Source organism: Lissotriton vulgaris, chromosome 2_1 (assembly GCF_964263255.1).
Source record: "Lissotriton vulgaris chromosome 2_1, aLisVul1.2, whole genome shotgun sequence".
Classification (NCBI taxonomy): domain Eukaryota; kingdom Metazoa; phylum Chordata; class Amphibia; order Caudata; family Salamandridae; genus Lissotriton; species Lissotriton vulgaris.
In genome coordinates this window covers 675180359-675199422 of record NC_141687.1, presented here as the reverse complement: position 1 = coordinate 675199422, position 19064 = coordinate 675180359, and the positions used below count along the sequence as shown (strand labels likewise).

The 19064-nt window shown below is 41.1% G+C and overlaps 1 protein-coding gene across 5 annotated transcripts in view; it reads right to left on the bottom strand.

Annotated features, from left to right (window-relative positions):
• KIAA1549L (KIAA1549 like) overlaps positions 1 to 19064 on the bottom strand; it is a 674355-nt gene that overhangs the window by 489885 nt on the left and 165406 nt on the right. For 4 of the 5 annotated variants that reach the window (XM_086955871.1, XM_086955872.1, XM_086955873.1 and 1 more), the window contains exon 2: positions 3335 to 7681. In XM_086955871.1, the coding sequence (XP_086811997.1) occupies positions 3335 to 7681 (4347 nt within the window). The remainder of the gene's footprint in view (positions 1 to 3334; positions 7682 to 19064) is intronic. The other variant, XM_086955874.1, reaches the window with a different exon arrangement.

Below are 19064 nucleotides of genomic sequence, written 5' to 3'. Positions count from 1 at the left end.
TCGGCAACTCTGGGCATTAGCTTGCCTCATCTTCACTAACGGCCCCACCAGACCGCCAGGGATGCCTGGTCTCAGGGAAGCCAGGAAGGGTTTCGCAGCGGTCGAAGCGCCTTGGGACCCTCTGGGTAAGTAGTGCGCTATATAAATGCCTATACATACATACATACCTAGCTTTATGTGTTAACAGCCTCTCTCTGATTACAGCAATCATGTTTGTCACTTCCCCTCAGATATTTCAGGAATTTAAGATAGCAACCACTTCTCTCTATGCAGTCCCATGGGACAACTGTTGCTGCAGAAACCAGGGTGATTTAAATCTATGCCAATCTTTTGCCAGCAGATGTTATTCTTATGGAGTAGGCATAAGTCTCCCCCATTCTTTTCGGCCCTCTTGGTTGGGTTATTGAAGTTTCTCACATTATGGCAAATTTTTGTTGTAGTGTATGCTCTTAAGGTTGCCAGTGGGTAATTCCGGCAGGCAGGTTTAGGCATGCATGGAATGTGGGCCCTGCTAAGATCCAGGTGTTGGACAGACTGAGAGGAGCCTTATGTGCCATTACTCTACTGTGCTAGAGTATTCCATTGGTGCCCCTATTCGTGTGGCACAGTTCATATGCAGACTTTAGGACAGACGGAGGAGTGTCACGGGTGTTCAATCAGTTGTACCACCATAGTGTCTGAGCTCGGGACACGTCTGTCGTGCTGCAAAGAGCCATACTCTTTTCTGTGGGCTTGGGATCTGTGAGTATCCCAATTTTGCTGCGCACTGCCCAGGCAGGTTCAGCACTGTTCAGTTGTAGTCTGGTTATGCCCATATCAAAGGAAACACTGCTTATTGCTACCCAGCCTCACTAATCATCTCCACCCCTCTCTTTCACCTTTTCAATTCACTTATTTGCTTTAATTTATCATATTTTAGGTCACTCAGCTACACTGAGCAGGTAGATTTCCTTAGTGACAACAGTTCTATAGTTACATATGTGCCTTTAATTCATTCCAGTACAAATGTGACACATGTTTAGAACTGCTGCTGAAATAAGCATAAATTCGGTCATTTATTACTGCAGTGCAAAAGTCAAATTTGATCTTATTAACACAGTATAGCCAATTTGACATGACAAAGTAGGTGTTTACTGCCTTACAGATTGCATGTTGCAAATACTTTACAAAGGGAAACAACAATGCTAATAGAAATGAGGCCTTTTTATTATGAATTCACCTCACTGTAGAAAATGAGTCCCTTATATCTTGATTTTGATTAAATATCGTTTTGCTAAATAAATTAACATAAAAAGGCATGTCATAAAACATGTATGCAAGCATGAACGTCATTTTAGGGTCGCCAGGGGTCACAGCTACAAAGCCTGGCTTGCCCTTTGCTACCCTGCCTTTTCGACCACTGGCCTCAGAGGTGGAAAATTCAGGGCCAGGAACACAAGGGCAGCTGGGGCTCCACTCTCTATATTTTCTGACAATGTTTTGTTACAATATTAGTGACTGAATAAAATATATTATTCACTAATAATGTAATAAAAATTAAGTACAATACGCTGGAATATGCCCTTCCATGGCATCTGAGGTAAGTAAAAAATGCTTTTAAATGTCTGTTGTATGCATGCTTGCGGATAAGAGTGTGTTTATGTGTGAGAGAATGTATATGTGCGAATTTGGGTTATGTGTATGTGTGTGTTAGTGAAGGTGGAGGTCAAAGGGCATGTGATGTCACTTCCGCTACACCTGGCGTTTCAGTGAAATTATGCCCATGTAAGCAAGGAGCATATGACCCACTCAAGTCTTCAACTCTTGAGAGTAATGGCCCCTCCCTATACACAACAATGGTAATAAATAGCATACTGCATCCTGTACACCTGCATACATATTATTTGAGACCGGGAATTGGTTAATAAAATCTATGCGTGATGTTTGTCTTTGTCACTGCCCATTTATGATAACGCATGCTAATATACGATGTTAGGGCCAGATGTTCGACAAAGAAATTTGCGACTCGCAAATTGTGTCGATATAGCGACTCACAATTTGCGAGTTGCAAATTGGTATGTACTACAGCGTCTGAGACATTGATTGCGATTCCCAATGGGGTCGTAAATTGCATGCCTCATGCATAATTATGAGGCACTCGTAATTTGCGACCCCATTGGGAATGGCTGGCCCAAGCAGACCTCCATGTCTAGGACTGCTTTTCAATAAAGCATTTTTAATTTTTTTTTTTAATGCAGCCCGTATTCCTTAAAATGGAAACGGGATTCATTTAAAAAAAGAAAAATGAAAATTTTTTGTTTCATGTTTTAAGGGTAAGTAGTGGTCCCTCGGACCACTGCCTGCCCTTAAAAAAACATTGTTAGAGCCAGTCACAAAATGGAAGTGGTCCCCTGGGGACCCCTTCACATAGTGAGTGGTTTACCACCCTTCTGTGAAGGGTGGTAAACTGCGACTGTTTTGCAACCACAATTGTGGTTGTAAAACAGTTATACATGGCATTTGGGGTCGATATTAGGAAGGGAACACCACTTCCTAATAGCGAGTTACAAATCCTATTTAGCAATTTGCAAATAAATTGTGACTCACTAAATAGGGTTTGTACATGGCCCTGTAGATTTTTGCATGCGCAAACGGGTCGCAAACATGTTTGCACAAGCAAAAAAGGTTCATACATCTGGCCCCTGATGTATTATATTATGATATGTTGAGTTGACATTGTTTTTCCCAACCATTTTACTTTATCTTTGCTTCAGTATGCAGCACAGCATTCCATTATGTGTGTCTGCAAGACTGAGTCTTTCTTTATTGGCCAATTACATAAAGAAAGTAACTATGTTGGGAATGTATGCAGTAACTGGACATCTGTAGAGATGGCAATTGTGTTAGGTGACCTATGACTATGCCAAGGGAGATGCACACAATCAAAGACTACTGAGATATTCAGTTGTAATTTTGCTGCTCTATTGCAATTTAAAGAACATTTTTAGGAACAATATTGATCGCTGCAGGCACAACCCATGCCTTGTTCTCCAACACCCCTGTGCAAAATGTTAAAAAGGCCTAGATGATACTTTACAAGTTGACAGAAAGCAAATGTATTCGACTGAAAGAACAGAAAAATATATCCATGTGATATTGTGAAATGTCTGTATAGTTCTGTATAACTGGCTCGAACTAAGCTTAGGTTTAAAAAAAATATTTAAGTAGCTAGTGACATTCCAATCAAACATCAGCGTAGTTCTAGCAATTGTTACATATTTAAACAGTAAACCCCTGCATGTAATCAAATTCAGTATTTTATATTTTGTGTAAAGAAGAAAAACATTCGGCATACCTGTATTAAGCAAGAGGTTTTGTGAAAGCACACATTTCGCCGACGATGGGGTTGTTTTTATAAGTGTGGACATTGTGGTGGTGTTTGTGACAACAGCTGTGGTGTTGGTCACAGTTGCAGCAGGAAGTGTTGTTGCCTTGGCTGATGCTGTAATGGATGTCAAAGCAGCTGAAATGGTTCGCTGGTAAGCAGTCGATGTTTTTGTAACTTCTGAGAGTGTTGGGGTTTCAGACACAACTGGCAAAAGTGTTGTTAACATGGATGAATGTGTTGTAGAATGAACTCTTGTTGGTGTAGTGATTTTGTTTGTCATTGTTAATAGGTGTGATGTAGATGATGAAGTTGATGTAGACATATTTACTGGAGCGGATGTCACATGAATGTCTGTTGTTACTGGTGTTTGAATGGCTGATATAGCTTTACTATTACTTGTCAGATAGGAAGTGCTTTGAACATGTGATAATGTTGTCAGTGTACTGTGTGTCAGTGCAGTCATAGTCTGTGTTGTTTTGCCTCCAGCAAAGGTAGTGTTCAAAGTTGGCACAGATGACTTTGAAGCAGAGATATGCGTTGCTGCAGAAACGTCTGATGATACCTCTGTTGACATATCATGGGAAACTGGTGAAGAAGGCACTGTAATGACAGAAGAGGTAAGGTTTGTCGACAACACAGTAGAAGCATATTTTGTTGAAGATGGAAAAGAGTGAGTAAGAGTGGGTGGCTGAGTAGCAAGATATGTATGCATTGGAGAAACAGTGCTTACTAAACTTGGTCCAGTGGTTGCAGCTATAAAACTACTTGTGCTATTAGAACTAACTATTCCAGTACTATCTATCGTACTCAAATCCGCATGACGTGTAGATGGGTGAGATTCTGTTCCTGGAAGCAAGCTATTCGTAGACCCTGTTTCGACACTTATGGATGGAGTGAGGTCTTCTGAAGTTGGAGCGGTTCCCCACGTTGATCTTTTGAACATATTGGAAGTCAAATGGGAATAAACAGTTTGACGTGTATCACTCATTTCATTATTACTGATTAAAGAAGAAGTTGTTAGAGAATATAATGGTTGCCCAGATGTTGTCATGACATGGATCTCTGTGTTAGAAGAACTAATTTCATGAGTAGGGCCCTGGGATGTTAGAAGGTTTGCTGAAGAATATGTTGTTGGTGAAAGTGACACAGTGTTTGCAGATTCAGTTGCAGTAATCACAGTATTCTCATTAGTTATGCCTTCTTGGCTACTAATGTGTGCTGTTGAACTTGGCAATGATGGACTTGAATTTGGTAATGATGACCTTCCTGAAAGGTCAGTAGTGACAGATGTTTCTCCAGTAGGTCTGGTGGTCATGCTAGTTCCTGAGCTTTTCACATTTTCTTGAGAACTCAACGAAAGTCCATAATCTTTAGTGAAAACAAAGCTGGTAGTTGCATAGTCACTGGCATTCTCATAAGCGTTGGAATGTGCTGATGATTTAGTTTCTGGTATTTCTGTATTGCTGCTAAATAATGGAGTAGTTGTTTGCCCTGCTGGCACTGTTGTATAGTCTATAGACGAATTTAGGGAAGCCCCTTCTGAAATTGGCAATGTGAGTTCTGTTGAATTTGTAGTTATATGCACTCTGGTCATAGTTACTGCTTCAGAAAATGCTGTTGGAACTTCTGTAGTTTGTATTGAGCTTTCACCTGAACCTTCTGTAATTTGTGTTGACCTTTCACCTGAACTTTCTTCAGTATTTGTAGCAATTGAAGGAGTGGTATATGCACTGTTTGTTGAGAGGGAACTTAAAATGCTGCCACTAGGAACACTAGATATGCTTTCAAAGATTGCTGTTGAGATGAAGTTTGTTGAGAGGTTTTCACTTTCAGAGGATGCTGGTAACATTGTATTTGTATTAGACTGTTCGCCATTAACTGTGTATTGTGTTGTCAATACTGAATCTGTAAAGAAATTATAAGTATGATCAGTTTTTGGCAAAGTTGTATCCACTATGGTTTGTGTTGTTTCTTCAGAAATTAGCCTTGGATGTGCTGTAGTTTGTGTTGTGCTTTCACCTGAACCTTCTGTAGTTTGTGTTGAGATTTCACCTGAACCTTCTGTAATTTGTGTTGACCTTTCACCTGAAGCTTCTTCAGTATTTGTGGCAATTGAAGGAGTGGTATATGCACTGTTTGTTGAGAGGGAACTTAAAATACTGTCACTAGGAACACTAGATATGCTTTCAAAGATTGCTGTTGAGATGAAGTTTGTTGAGGGGTTTTCACTTTCAGAGGATGCTGGTAGCATTGTATTTGTATTAGACTGTTCGCCATTAACTGTGTATTGTGTTGTCAATACTGAATCTGTAAAGAAATTATAAGTATGATCAGTTTTTGGCAAAGTTGTATCCACTATGGTTTGTGTTGTTTCTTCAGAAATTAGCCTTGGATGTGCTGTAGTTTGTGTTATGCTTTCACCTGAACCTTCTGTAGTATGTGTTGAGATTTCACCTGAACCTTCTGTAATTTGTGTTGACCTTTCACCTGAAGCTTCTTCAGTATTTGTGGCAATTGAAGGAGTGGTATATGCACTGTTTGTTGAGAGGGAACTTAGAATACTGTCACTAGGAACACTAGATATGCTTTCAAAGATTGCTGTTGAGATGAAGTTTGTTGAGGGGTTTTCACTTTCAGAGGATGCTGGTAGCATTGTATTTGTATTAGACTGTTCGCCATTAACTGTGTATTGTGTTGTCAATACTGAATCTGTAAAGAAATTATAAGTATGATCAGTTTTTGGCAAAGTTGTATCCACTATGGTTTGGGTTGTTTCTTCCGAAAATAGCCTTGGATGTGCTGTAGTTTGTGTTATGCTTTCACCTGAACCTTCTGCAGTTTGTGTTGAGATTTCACCTGAACCTTCCGTAATTTGTGTTGACCTTTCACCTGAAGCTTCTTCAGTATTTGTGGCAATTGAAGGAGTGGTATATGCACTGTTTGTTGAGAGTGAGCTATAAATGCTGTCACTAGGTGGACTAGATTTACTTTGAAAGATTGGTGTTGAGATGAAGTTTGTTAAGAGGTTTTCACTTTCAGAGGATGCTGATAACATTGTATTTCCATTAGACTGTTCGCCATTGACTGTGTATTGTGTTGTCAATACTGAATCACTAAAGAACGTATAAGTATGACCAGTTTTTGGCAAAGCTGTATCCACTCTGGTGTGGGTTGTTTCTTCAGAAAATAGCACTGTAGTTTGTGTTGTGCTTTCACCTGAACCTTCTGCAGTTTGTGTTGAACTTCCACCTGAACCTTCTGTAGTTTGTGTTGTGCTTTCACCTGAACCTTCTGTAGTTTGTGTTGTGCTTTCGCCTGAACCGTCTGTAGTGTGGGTTGAGCTTATTTCAGAACTTTCTTCAATATCTGTAGTCATCGAAAGAGGGGCATATACACTATTTGTTGAGTTGGAAGCAGGAAGAGTTGATGTATGTTCAAATGTTGATGAGAACATGACCTTTGTAGAATAGCTTTTACTTTCATCAGATGGTGGTACAATTGTATAGGTATAAAACCCCCCCTCACTAGTTATGCTTTCCTTTGTATCCTTATTAAAGTTCATTGTAGAATGTGATGCACTTTCTGGACTCGATGAAGTGAAGTACTGGCTCATGTCTTGGTTTACATTATCTGTTGAGTAAGAATTTAACGTATTACCAAAAATACCTAATGCAACCACACTAGACTGGGATTGTGTTGAAAAAGGGACCTCGGGGGATAGTGTATCTGCTTGAGTAGGTGTAATGTCATTCAATGATGCTGTTACAGATGATGAATATGTACTTGTTGAAAAAAATGTTGACGACAATAATGATTGCACTGATGGGGATGTGGGTGATGCTAATGAGGAAGCAGGTGAAACACTTCCAGAAGCAGACAATGCTCTCTCAGAAATGGATAATGTGTCAAACAATGATGACCAGGATGGCACAGATGCACTTGAATAATTCATTGCTGGAGGTGTGGTGATGGTATGCTTGATGGTCATGGTTGTTGGAGTCAAACCTGAGACATTAGTTGTTTCTTCTGCAGCTTGTGATGTTGAGATAATGGTCGATTCTGAAGAAATGTCCACTTGAGTGACATTTGTTTTAGCACCCTGGGTAGAGGCTGGTGAAATAGTGTAGGGGTCCATACTACTAGAATTTATGTTTGCTGCTGTTAGTTCAGAGGTATCGAAGTCTGTGTTCCAAGATGGCTGCACTGCAGTAGCCCATGGACCAGAGGAGGTTGAAGAATTCTGTGGTTCTGCAGATGGCAATAGTGGTGTTGAAGAGTCCAATGTGGATTGTGTATTATCTTCTGCTGTTGGTACTAAAATAAAAAAAAAGTGTTGTTAAATTTCCGCACACTCCTAATTATTTTATCATAATGATGCTGCCTATGCATGGAATCAAACTGAATGTATTGACAAAATAAAAACCTAGATTTTTTAAAAAAATAACTTTACTTTTTTGATAATCATGGAATAAATCCGGGTACAGCCTGGCATTGCCTAACATAATGTTCACATGTAGCTATTACGGAGAACAGTGTCCAGAAACCATATGAATCCAGAATGCAAATAATGCAAATAATGCAAACATAAAAGCTTTATATTGTCTGTAAATCTAATATTCAAACATGTTCATTTTGGATATTGACTTACGAAAAAAAGACATTCGATTAATCCAAATGAGAGTATACCCTATGGGTCTGATGCAATTCACTCCAACTATCTTATTCTTAATGCTAATAAATGAACCAGTATGAACTTTGGCTTTGTCTATCAGATAAGCGAGACGAGAGCTACCATTCCTTGTCCCACAATGAATGTGCACATTGCAATATAATCTACCTATAGGTACCTTTTTTGGAATTTTTATACACTGAACACTTTTATGGCTGACTCCAGCTAATTAGACATATTCTTTTAAGCCTAACACAGAGAAGTGAAGGTCATGTATTAATAAAGTTAGAACCTTTGATTTCTGTGCTAGAGATTTTGCATTGATTTTTGATTGCCCATTGAGGTGTAGGCTTGAGCCCTGAAATGGACAATTGTTCAACATTTTTCATAGACAGGTAAACCTTTTTTTTCAAGACTGGGGACTAGACTTAAGCATTACTCTTTGTTTAGTTCCACTGCTGAAATAAAACAGTATCTCTTTAAAGATCATAGAGTCTTATAAAACTCAAACAACTTCCAACACATAACCATCAGTAATATTCTGGAAGTGTCTTGTTTGTAAACTGCTCATCAGACATAGAAGTTAACTTTCTTTGTTCTCTGATTTGCTTTATATCAATTAGTGGTAAGTTGATATACATATTCCTTTATATATTTTAGCGATATATGTATGGCTGGAACCTGAAACACTATTTGGGGCAGTACACATTGAGCGTTGGCACTTGAGTGCGAGGCCCGCAGTCCTGCTGGGCAAGCAGAGGCCCATTGCTTACTGGCAATGGAAACTGTAAGCGTTTTGGCAATGCAGAGCATGCTAGAGCCCTTGTGTCTTGGGCTGCTCTTGTCAGTCGTGGCCATTAGCTTCTGACTGAAGATGCATGCATTGCGCAGCACATTGGATTCTGAGTAACAAATCGAGTTGGAAGGTGGTCCTGAAGTGTTCATCGGAAATGAGAAGCACTGAAACCTCTTAGGAATATATGTCTTATTCTTTAGGTAAATGTAAGGAGGAGTTAAATAATTTGATGCAAAGTGCATGCATTAAATAATTTCCTCAGAAAGAAACTGTCTGTGAAAGAGCCTTTATGGATAATAGTGGGAACATGTAGAAGAAGAAATTATTACTCTGAGGATGAGCTTTTGTCTCTTTCAACAAATAAGGAGTGTACTTCTAAGAAGGAGGGAGTCAGCAAGAAATGTTTAAGAGAAGGTTAAACATGCTGTGAAGGAAAAGAGGGAAGGCACCAAAGCCATAAAAGATAAAAGTACATCAACACGGAAGAGTGTCCCTTGTCCCATGTATGGGTAGAGTACCCAATACAACAAACAGTAATTGAGTGTTCAGGGACACAAAAGAAAACAAGATCTTTGTTGCAGGAGAGACCCTGCTATGTTATGCTGATTTGTATAGCAAACTATTCACCCGAGGGGATATCCAGGCGCTTTGGCAGATGTGTACATTTGTGGGCCTGAACGTGCTAATATGGAGAGCCAGATCTTCAGCTTTTTGCGGAGCTCAAGAAGTGAGGAGAAGGATCTGATGTGTTAAAGGATTTCGTTTGATGTCTTAAGTGCAATGTAGTTAAATTAAGGACCTCCAGTTTTTCTTTTGCGGATGCGGGGAGTGTGTGCGAGTGAGGTAGAGTGTAGATTTCTGGTGGGTTAGTGAAAGTGTATGCGGTATTCTGGCCTTGTGGTTCACTGACAAAATATCGAAACAAATATTGTGGGATATAAATATTGTGTCAAAAATATCAAACACAAATATATTGTTCTCCTATACTTATAACGTAAAAACAAAAAATATTGAAAAAGATATTGTTATACACTAATATTGAAGACAAAAATATAGTTAAACATTGAGTGTCTGCTTACAATGTCGGTCGGAAAGTCTCTGACCGCTGTTGGGTGGCTTTCCGACTACATTGTAGGTTTACACTCCGACCCCCATATTACGATGACGACATGGAAAGGCTGTTTGAAGCAACTTTGGGAGACCCTAGCAGGGCCCTCCTGTTCGGAAAATCCCTGCAATGGGAGTTTGCGACTGAACCATGTGCAGTTGCATCCTAATTCGGTGTGCGATCCGCCGACCTATGGTCGGTCAGTTCCCGAACTGAGGCAACTCCGTCCAACATCGTAATAAGGCCCTAAATATATTACCATTAAACAGTCATATAATGTAAATACAATGTATTCAAATAATTTAAGTTATACATAAATTTGATACTTATTTTAAAAAACTCCAAGTCATTTTTATTACAAAGATCGTAGCGCACACACAAGTCGGTTATATGTAATTATTTTATTTCATTTGCCACCGTGGCTGGCAAATGCATTTCAGCCATTATGGCCTTTGTCAATGTCAGCGTACTTATGAGCTTCACTTATTTTAAACATTTTGATTTCTATCGTAATGAAAAACAGGACTGAAACCACAATACGCATTTTAAATTTCCTCACGGCCATTTTGGAGTGGTGAACCTCCACTAAAATAATAACAGTTCATAATTCTCAGACACATGTTTGATACCTCATTGCATATTATGATTCCATGATTTAAAGAGTTAATTAAAACCAGCAATAATCAACAATCCTCATGTTGCCTCAGATGTTACCTGTGAAAAACATTTAATGGAATACACCTAAGACGGGAGGATTATTTCACAATATCCCAAAGCCAAGTGGGGATACATTTTATCTATAGCACATTGTTGGCAAAGGCCCTTAATGGTTACGGACCACACATATTTACTGATTGCGCCCTGAAAGGGAAATATTTACTTCGAGGTAAAACAAGTTACATCCCTGTCTTCTGTAAATAAAAGGCTAATGCCTATATATTGTTATCACAGAGATTGTACCCAAATGGTAAATTCTTATTGCTGGTGATCCTCATTTCTTAGCCAGTATGTAATTCTCCAAACTGTCTCCTTGAAAGTGCTCACCCCAGATAGTCTGACCGCAACCCTAATGTAAAACATACTAATAAGTACATCATCTACTCCTCTTGCAGCTATACCCTCAGTATCATAATAGCATCCAATTACATTACTCTATTTGATATTAATCAAAAGTAGAGGAACAGAACAAAAGATGAAGAGAAAAAAAGAAAAGAGAAGAAAAAGGATGGAAGATAAGAGAAGGAATCCTGTGCAGGGTAAGGACTACTCCAATATCTAATAACATTCTGTGATACTTCATTTCTAACCGATATGGACCCATAATTCTTCCTCACTATTAAGGCCATATGGAACAAGTGTCCTTAACTCAATAATGTATTTGGAGTCCAGCTGGTGCAGCGTTCTCACCCTGTCACCTCCTCTTTACAGCATAGGTACCTGATCTATACAATAGAACCTGAACAAAGTACTGTTACATTGATGTTGGGCCGCAAAGTACCTGGCTACACATGATAGCTGTTATCTCCTTTAGTAATCACCCGCATGTGCTCTAAAAACCTCTTTTGTGCATGGTGCACCGTGCTACCCGTATACCGAAGGTTACATGGACACAACAAGCAATAAATGACAAAATCGGCATTACAGTTGAGTAGTTTGGTTATCTGTTTGTTAGACATCCTGTCTGGGACTGGGAACTCCTTAACGTTGACACTGTTTCTGCATGCTTTGCAGTGCAAACAGGGATAAAAACTCTTCACTTTAGGCTCCATCCTGTTTTGTCGGAGAAATGAATGTGTACTAGCAGATCTTTTAGATAGGTTCTCCTCCTATATGTGAGCATTGAGGAACTAGATGTCCAATCATTCCATATGCTTGTAAAATATCCCAGTGCCTATCTAGTATTCAAAGTATCTTGTTGGAATCAGTAGAGTACGTTAGGATTAGTCTAGTAATCTCACCTTTCTCCTCACTGGGTTTTTTGCTTCGAAGGTCCTGTCTCACTTGTTTATCAACCCTGTTTTCAGCCAGTTTTTAGGGACTTAGCAGGGTATCCTCTTTTCTCAAATCGTGAGAATGCCTGGTCCTTTTCTACCACATAATTTTCACGAGTAGTACCATTGTGTTTGATACGCAATAGTTCGCAATGGAAAATACTTTTTACCAGGCAACAAGGATGCTGGCTAATGAAATGTAACAAGGCATTTCCTGCTGTCGGATTCTGATACAGCTTGGTCATCGGTTCTTCACCATTTACATACACTAACAGGTCCAAGAATGCTACCTCTGAACTGCTTATGTGGCTAGAGAACTGTAAATGATACACATTAGTATTAAGATTGTTAATATACCCCTCTACTTCTGTTTGTGAATGTCGCCAGACGATAAAAATATTGTCAATATAGCGGGCCCAAACAGTTATTTTTGAGCCCACTGCTCATTGTTCTCAGTCCAGGCCACGTGCTTCTCCCACCAGCCCACAAATAAAACCACATAGTTGGGGGCGAAGCATGTGCCAATGGCTGTTCCCTGCCACTATCTATACAACTGGTCCCCAAATACACAGATGTTATTGTGCAAATAGAATAAAATAAGTTGTAATATCATTTGATTGTGCTCTAGGAAAATCAATGGTCTCACCTTCAGTAAATATTCAACAGCCTCTAACCTGTGCTTATTATTGATACTTGTATACAGGCTAGTTATATCAAGGGTTACCAACAGAAAATCCTCCTCCCACACGATGTTAGCAATCAACTTAATAAAATCAGTGGTATCTTTGAAATAAGATACAAGATCACAAACAAAGAGACACAGAATCGCAACAACCAATATTGAAGTAGTCTCGAGGCTGCCCTTGGAAGAGACTATTGGTCTTCCGGGAGGTTTCTTATTATCCTTATGGATCTTTGGAATATGGTAAAAAGTAGGAATTGATATTCATCTTGATCCAATATTCCTTTGTCTCTCCAATTCGTAATCAGTCTGTGAAATGATTTGATACTGTCATTCATTACATTCTTTTCTGGTAATCTTAGCATAACACTCTATGTGGCTCAACTGTCTTAGAGCTTCTCCTTGATACTGTGATTTATCTTACAGGACCACATTGCCCCCCTTATCGGACAGCTTGATTAATATTAATATTGTTAAATATTTTCTTATTGCAAGAATTGCTTCACTTTCGTTGTTGAATACATTATGTGATTTCCACATCCTTTTGATGTTTTTAGGCTCATTTCTCAACTTGTCCAGTTCTCTAGTAATGACCTCATGAAAGCTGTCAATCATATTGAAGTCTGTCTTCGGAATACATTTTGTTTTCCTATTGAATTGGTTCCTAGCACCTCTCTGTGTTATCTCAATGCGTTCTAAAAATTTAAGACCACCTTCCACTGAATCATCATCCATCTGTATCAGATTTTCTTGCAACTCATGTAGGGTTCCTAAAACGCCAGGTCATTCACTGTCGCACTGTCCGTTGGTTCCATAGGTGTTTTCACATTATAATATATATATATATTCACTGAAAAAAACCAAAGGTTTCAGGGATGTTATATTTAGAAATTAGCATTTAAAAAAAACATCGAAATTCACTGAAAAAACTACAGATTTTCAGGGACGCTATAGTTAGTTGGACATTTCACTCATATAAAACCAGAGAAATTCGGCCGTTATAGTTAGTTGAGTTAACTATAACTCACGCCCCCGCAATGTACTGCTGATGGCATCACATATTACATCACTCATGACATGGTCAGTGACAGAAGCAACAGAGGGGCAGAAAGAGAGAGGAGGGTTAGAGAAAGAGGCAAGAGGGTGCAGAAAGAAGCAAGAGAGGTACAGAAAGAAACAAAAGAAGTACAGAAAGAAGGAACAGAGATGCAGAAAGAGGCAGGGGTGCAGAAAGAGGGAAGAGGGATGGCAAGAGAGGTGCAGACAGTGGCATGAGGGGTGCACAAAGAAGCAAGTGAGGTACAGAAAGAGGCAACAGAGGTGCAACAAGAGGCAAAAGAGGTGCAGAAAGTAGTAGAGATGTGCAGAAAGAGGCAAGAGAAGTGCAGAAAAAGAAAGAAATGTGCAGAAAGAAGCAACAGAAATGCAAAAAGAGGCAAGAAAAGCGCAGAAAGAAGCAATAGTGGCTTGCACACCATTAGTATAAATTTAACACCTACATTTAGCAATAAGTAACAGATGACCATTATAGGTTTACAAAGGACCTTCCACCACGCTGTAACACTTGTTGCTACATTTTTGGTAACATTTGAGCTGTTTGAGCTAGAAACAAGGCTTTTTTTATTCAAATCTGCAGATTAGGCAGCAGATGAAGGATTATGTGGCTAGTGCAGAAAATATATAATTGTGCGAAAGTCGGTGCAGCCAAACAGGCGCATAATTCCAGTGGCCCTGCTCATACCTCTGACTAGGTTCAGATGTGCTCCTCAGTGATTCCTTATTTGTTTTGTCTCATTGAGTTCATAGTTTAGCTTCTATGGAAACGAAGAAGACTAAACCTGTGGTTACCACTCCACAACACAGACTACTATACCACATAATTACTCCATAACCCATAATCCCACTCTACATAATTTCTATACACTAAATGCCACATACTTTTTATCCACATAATTTCACTGCACAACATACCACATAATTCCACTATACACAACGTATACCCACTCCACTCCAAAAAAAATTAGTCTTGTTGTTGTATCTGCTTTACTCGATAAAAATTTATCATAAAAGCGTGTACATCCATTTAAAACAATCCATTTACACATACGACCAAGGTTAAAATCATGTAAAAAAAAATCATAAAAAGTATATACAGATAAAAGTCACTAAGGACAGCTAAAATACAATCTTTAACAAAAAGCAGAGTTTCAAGGAGAAGACTCACAAACGTCTTGCTCTTATTTTTCATTAGTGCTGCCCAAGTACTTTGCGACCCCGCAAACCATGACAATGGAGCTGGTGTCAGATGTTAAGATACGTTGTGCCACCCTGTAATCCCTCAGTTATGGGGTCGTGCGGGACTTTTACGCCGCTGGTGCGTCACTTTTTGTGACGCACCAGCAGCGTAAAGAATGTGCCTTGTTGCACCATCTAGGTAGATGCGTCACTTTGTAAACCCCTGCGCTACATTATACCTACGATAGGTATAATGTATGCAGGGGGGGCATTCTGACGCAAGAAAGGGTCCTAGAAGTGACACTGTGAAATTTATAAGATTTTACTCCGCCACTTCTAGAACACAAATGCGTAAATTTCTTACGCCTGCCTCACAGCAGGTGTAAGACTGATGCATGCCCTTTCACATGGGGCTTGCCCCATGTGAAAGGACACATTGCTGGAACTGCATCACTTTTGTGACACACTCCAGTAATGCGTCACTTTTGTGCCATAAAGATACGTCAGAAATACGGACATATCTGTAACTCCTTGCGCCATGATGCGTCATACTGTAAATATGACGCATCATTGGTGTCGCAAGGAGGGCGCAGTGAAAAGTGACGCAGCGCTGTGTCACTTTTCATAAATTAGGCCCCAGATTTTTACAAATGGGTTTAAGCCAAGTTTTTATTGCCGCCCATTAGGCTGTACATGCAAAAAGAAAGTGGGCAACTGACTCAATAGGGGCTGGACAGCCTGGGCAAGAAGCAGATGCAGAGTTGCACTGCTTCCAGCCAGCTGTCAATTCGTTCAGCGGGAGGGTTCCCAACCTCAGCTTCAGATATAGCACCCTGTCTCTCGGAGATTGAATGAAGTCGAGGAAAGGTTTGAGCTTCCGGTCGGGCTTGTGTTCCAGAAACTGCTCGGTAAAGAACCCCCACTTAGCACTGAGTAACTCCTCCGCCTGAACCGAATCCCAATATGCTTTCTTGGATATTTGTTTGGGTGGCGGACTCTGGCTAGCCCACGTTTCCCCCAGCCCTATATTCGAGACAAGCTGCCTAAGCTTACATATCCACTTGATCTTGTTGCATGTATCCAGTTTAATTAATTAATTTAGGGCAGCAGTATAGTTGTCCAATTCATGGGTCCTCCTTAAACGTTCCCAGAATAGTAAGGGGTGGAGCCGTACCATATCTTTAATGGAGCGTTTGCCCGGATCCTGCCGAAGGGGCTTTAATGGGGTGGAAGATGGAAGAGAGACCAGACTTCTGAAAAACTTGTTCTCAGATCTTTCCAGGTCAATGGTGTTGGTGTTCTTGAACCCCGATAGTTCGGATCCATATAGTGCCGAAGGTAATGCTTTTCCCTCATACACCACATTTGCCGGGGCTACTGGTTTGCTAACAGACAGTTGTTGGTCTCTTAAAATAGCCCCTGACACCCGCTTGTGGTTTAGAAGCATTAGTAAAAACGTATACATTTACAACGCCAATAGCTCTAACTCTTGCAAATGTGAGACCTATTAAATTATAAATGCTTCTTTAACTGGTAGTCACATTTGGAGAGTGGTAGAGAAAGGAGGCTGGGCCTCCAACCTGCACTCAGAAATTTGCAGAGTGGTGGGGAAAGGGGGCGTGGCCCGCTATGAGAACTTAGCAATGATGCTGTATGGGACTTACTGGAGGTAATAAGATGGGTAGTTGGCCCCCAAGGTTGTCCGTGGGGGCCAACTACCCCTTCTTTTACCTCCACTAAGTCCTACACAGCTGGATTGCTGAGAGTGGTCTGAGGCCACTTCCCCTTTTTACACCACTCTGCAAATGTGTCTCCTGGCGCACTGCTGCTCGGGGATAAAGTCCACTTCAGGACACACGCCCCACCAGCAATGCGCCAAGCGGCGCGTTTGCAGAGTGGTGTAAAAAGAGGCGTGGCCTTGGACCCCCTCTCAGCAATCCCACTGTGTGGGGATTACTTGAGGTACCTGGTGGTCTAGTTGGCCCTTAAGATTGATGGGGACATAATCCCCCAATGCAGAAGGCTCCAGGAGGCACTTTTGTACAGTGGTGCAGGGAGGGGGCTGGCTTCCAGCAAGATGCTGTTTTTTTAAATTTGCTTTTTTGGAAGGGGGACTGTGTGGCCCCCTTCCCTTAATTATTTTTGGGCATGCCCCCGTGCCTGATTAAAGAAAGCCCCGGGAAGGTGGCAGTCCCCGGGGCTGAGGGGGGCTGCGTGCCCCCGCACATTATTACTAAATGCCCCAAGGAGGTGGCGGTCCCCGAGGCAGGGTGGGGGATGGAGCACCCTCACGCATAATTGATACAAGCCCCGGGGAGGAGGTGGTCCCCACGGCTGCAAGGGCTCCAACAGGCCCCTTAATACCAATAGTAAATACCCTGGGACCTGGCCCACCTGGGGGTTTAGGGAATACAAAGTGCGGGAACCCACGCTTCGGGGGTTTTTTTCAGCTGGATTCGTGCACCCAGCTCGAATTCGGCTGAAAACATTTCAAAAAATTCTTTTTTTGGCGCGGGGTCCGACCCCTGAGCAGGCCTAGGGAGTCTGGGTTTTTCTACCCAGCCCCCTCTTCTTGCTTTTTATCCTTTTTTTTTACTGTTTTCTTGTGACTCGGTTTTACCGAGTCACATGATGGCTGCCAACACTTCCTGGTTTGGAGTGTTGACATTCACTACAAAGAAGGGTATCAGAGGGTCAAGAGTCCTACAAGGTAATGTTTGGATGACGGTTGGGAGTTATTACCAATAGCCATGCAACTAATCTTCTTATTAAAATAAACAAGAGCCAGAACAGTGTCTAGTCTCTAACACCCATCAGTCACCACTCGGAACCGCCCTTCATCATTTGGGGTTCTGAGGACCAACACAGCACCTGGTTTGTTCTCTATCAGGAAGGGACCTAGTAGATGGTACACGGACCTTCTTGTAGGCAGGGCGGGGTCACTTACTGTTGGAAAAATCTATTTGTATCTGAGTGGTGTAACTGACGGGGTAACAAGTGCAGTGCAGAGAACAATGTGATACCAAGGGGTAAAGAAAAAGTGAGTAAAATTGGTTTAGGAAGCAAAAAAATATATTTAATTGGAAGTTGAGACCATACTTGTTTGGGACTCACTTCCGGGTTCAGACAGACCACAGGCCCCTCAGATGGTTGATGCAGATGAGGGGTGAGAATCCAAAGTTGGTCCATTTCCCTACAGGGGGTGGACTTCATGGTGGAACACCGCGCTGGTACAGAATACGCCAATGCTGATGGTCTGTTCAGATTTTTCTGCCTTAGTGAAGAGAACTCCCAAGAGGATGAGTAGTTCTCCCCACATTTCAGCTGGAGGGGACACATGTTAGACCTGGCACCATTGACATGGGTCTCCCTTTCATTTTTTTCTGTTGTCTCCTGTATTTTTGCTATGTTTTTGCTGGTCTAGATGCTTTGGGCATTTTGCCACTGCTATTCAGTGCTAAAGTGCAAGTGCTCCCTATTGTAAATTGTTGTAATGGATTAGTGACTCCATGATTGGCTTATTTGATTTACTTGTCAGACCCAAGTACAGTACACCATGTGTGCCCAGGGCCTGTACATCAAATGCTGCTGGTGGTCTTGCAGCCCTATTTCTGCCACCCACAGAAGCAGATTGTAAAATATGGCTCAGGCCTGCCAGTACAGAGCCTGTGTGCAGTCTGGGGCTGCCATGTTGACTTGGCAAGTGCACCCACTTGCCAGTCCCCAAAGCTTGCCTTTTCTACATATTAGTCAACCCTAAGATCGGCCCAAGGGAAGGGCGCATTGTACATAAACGGTAGGAAATGCCCTGATGTGTGTGGCATGTTATGATAGGGAATTACAGCCAATTTCGTTTTTCACTATTGCAAGGCTACCTGTCCCCGTAAGCCAGAATGGGCAGTTTGATTGTAACATCTTATAATCCTAACTGACCCAGGGAACGTGGTAGAAAAACAAATTTAGTATTCCTGGACTCAGAATGATAAAATACGTCTTTTAGTGAAGTTGGTTTTAACATCTGTGTTTGAAAATACAATTTTTAGAACATGGGTATTTTCTGGCCTAACCATCCAGCCTGCCTCTGCTAGGTTGTGTATTGCATGTCTGGTTTGTGAGTGACAAGAGGGCTTGGGCTCCAGCAGTCTGATGAGTGGGGAGAGGAGATTTCCTTTCAGTGCCACCAGCCTTCATACAATAGAATGTAGGAGGAGGAGAT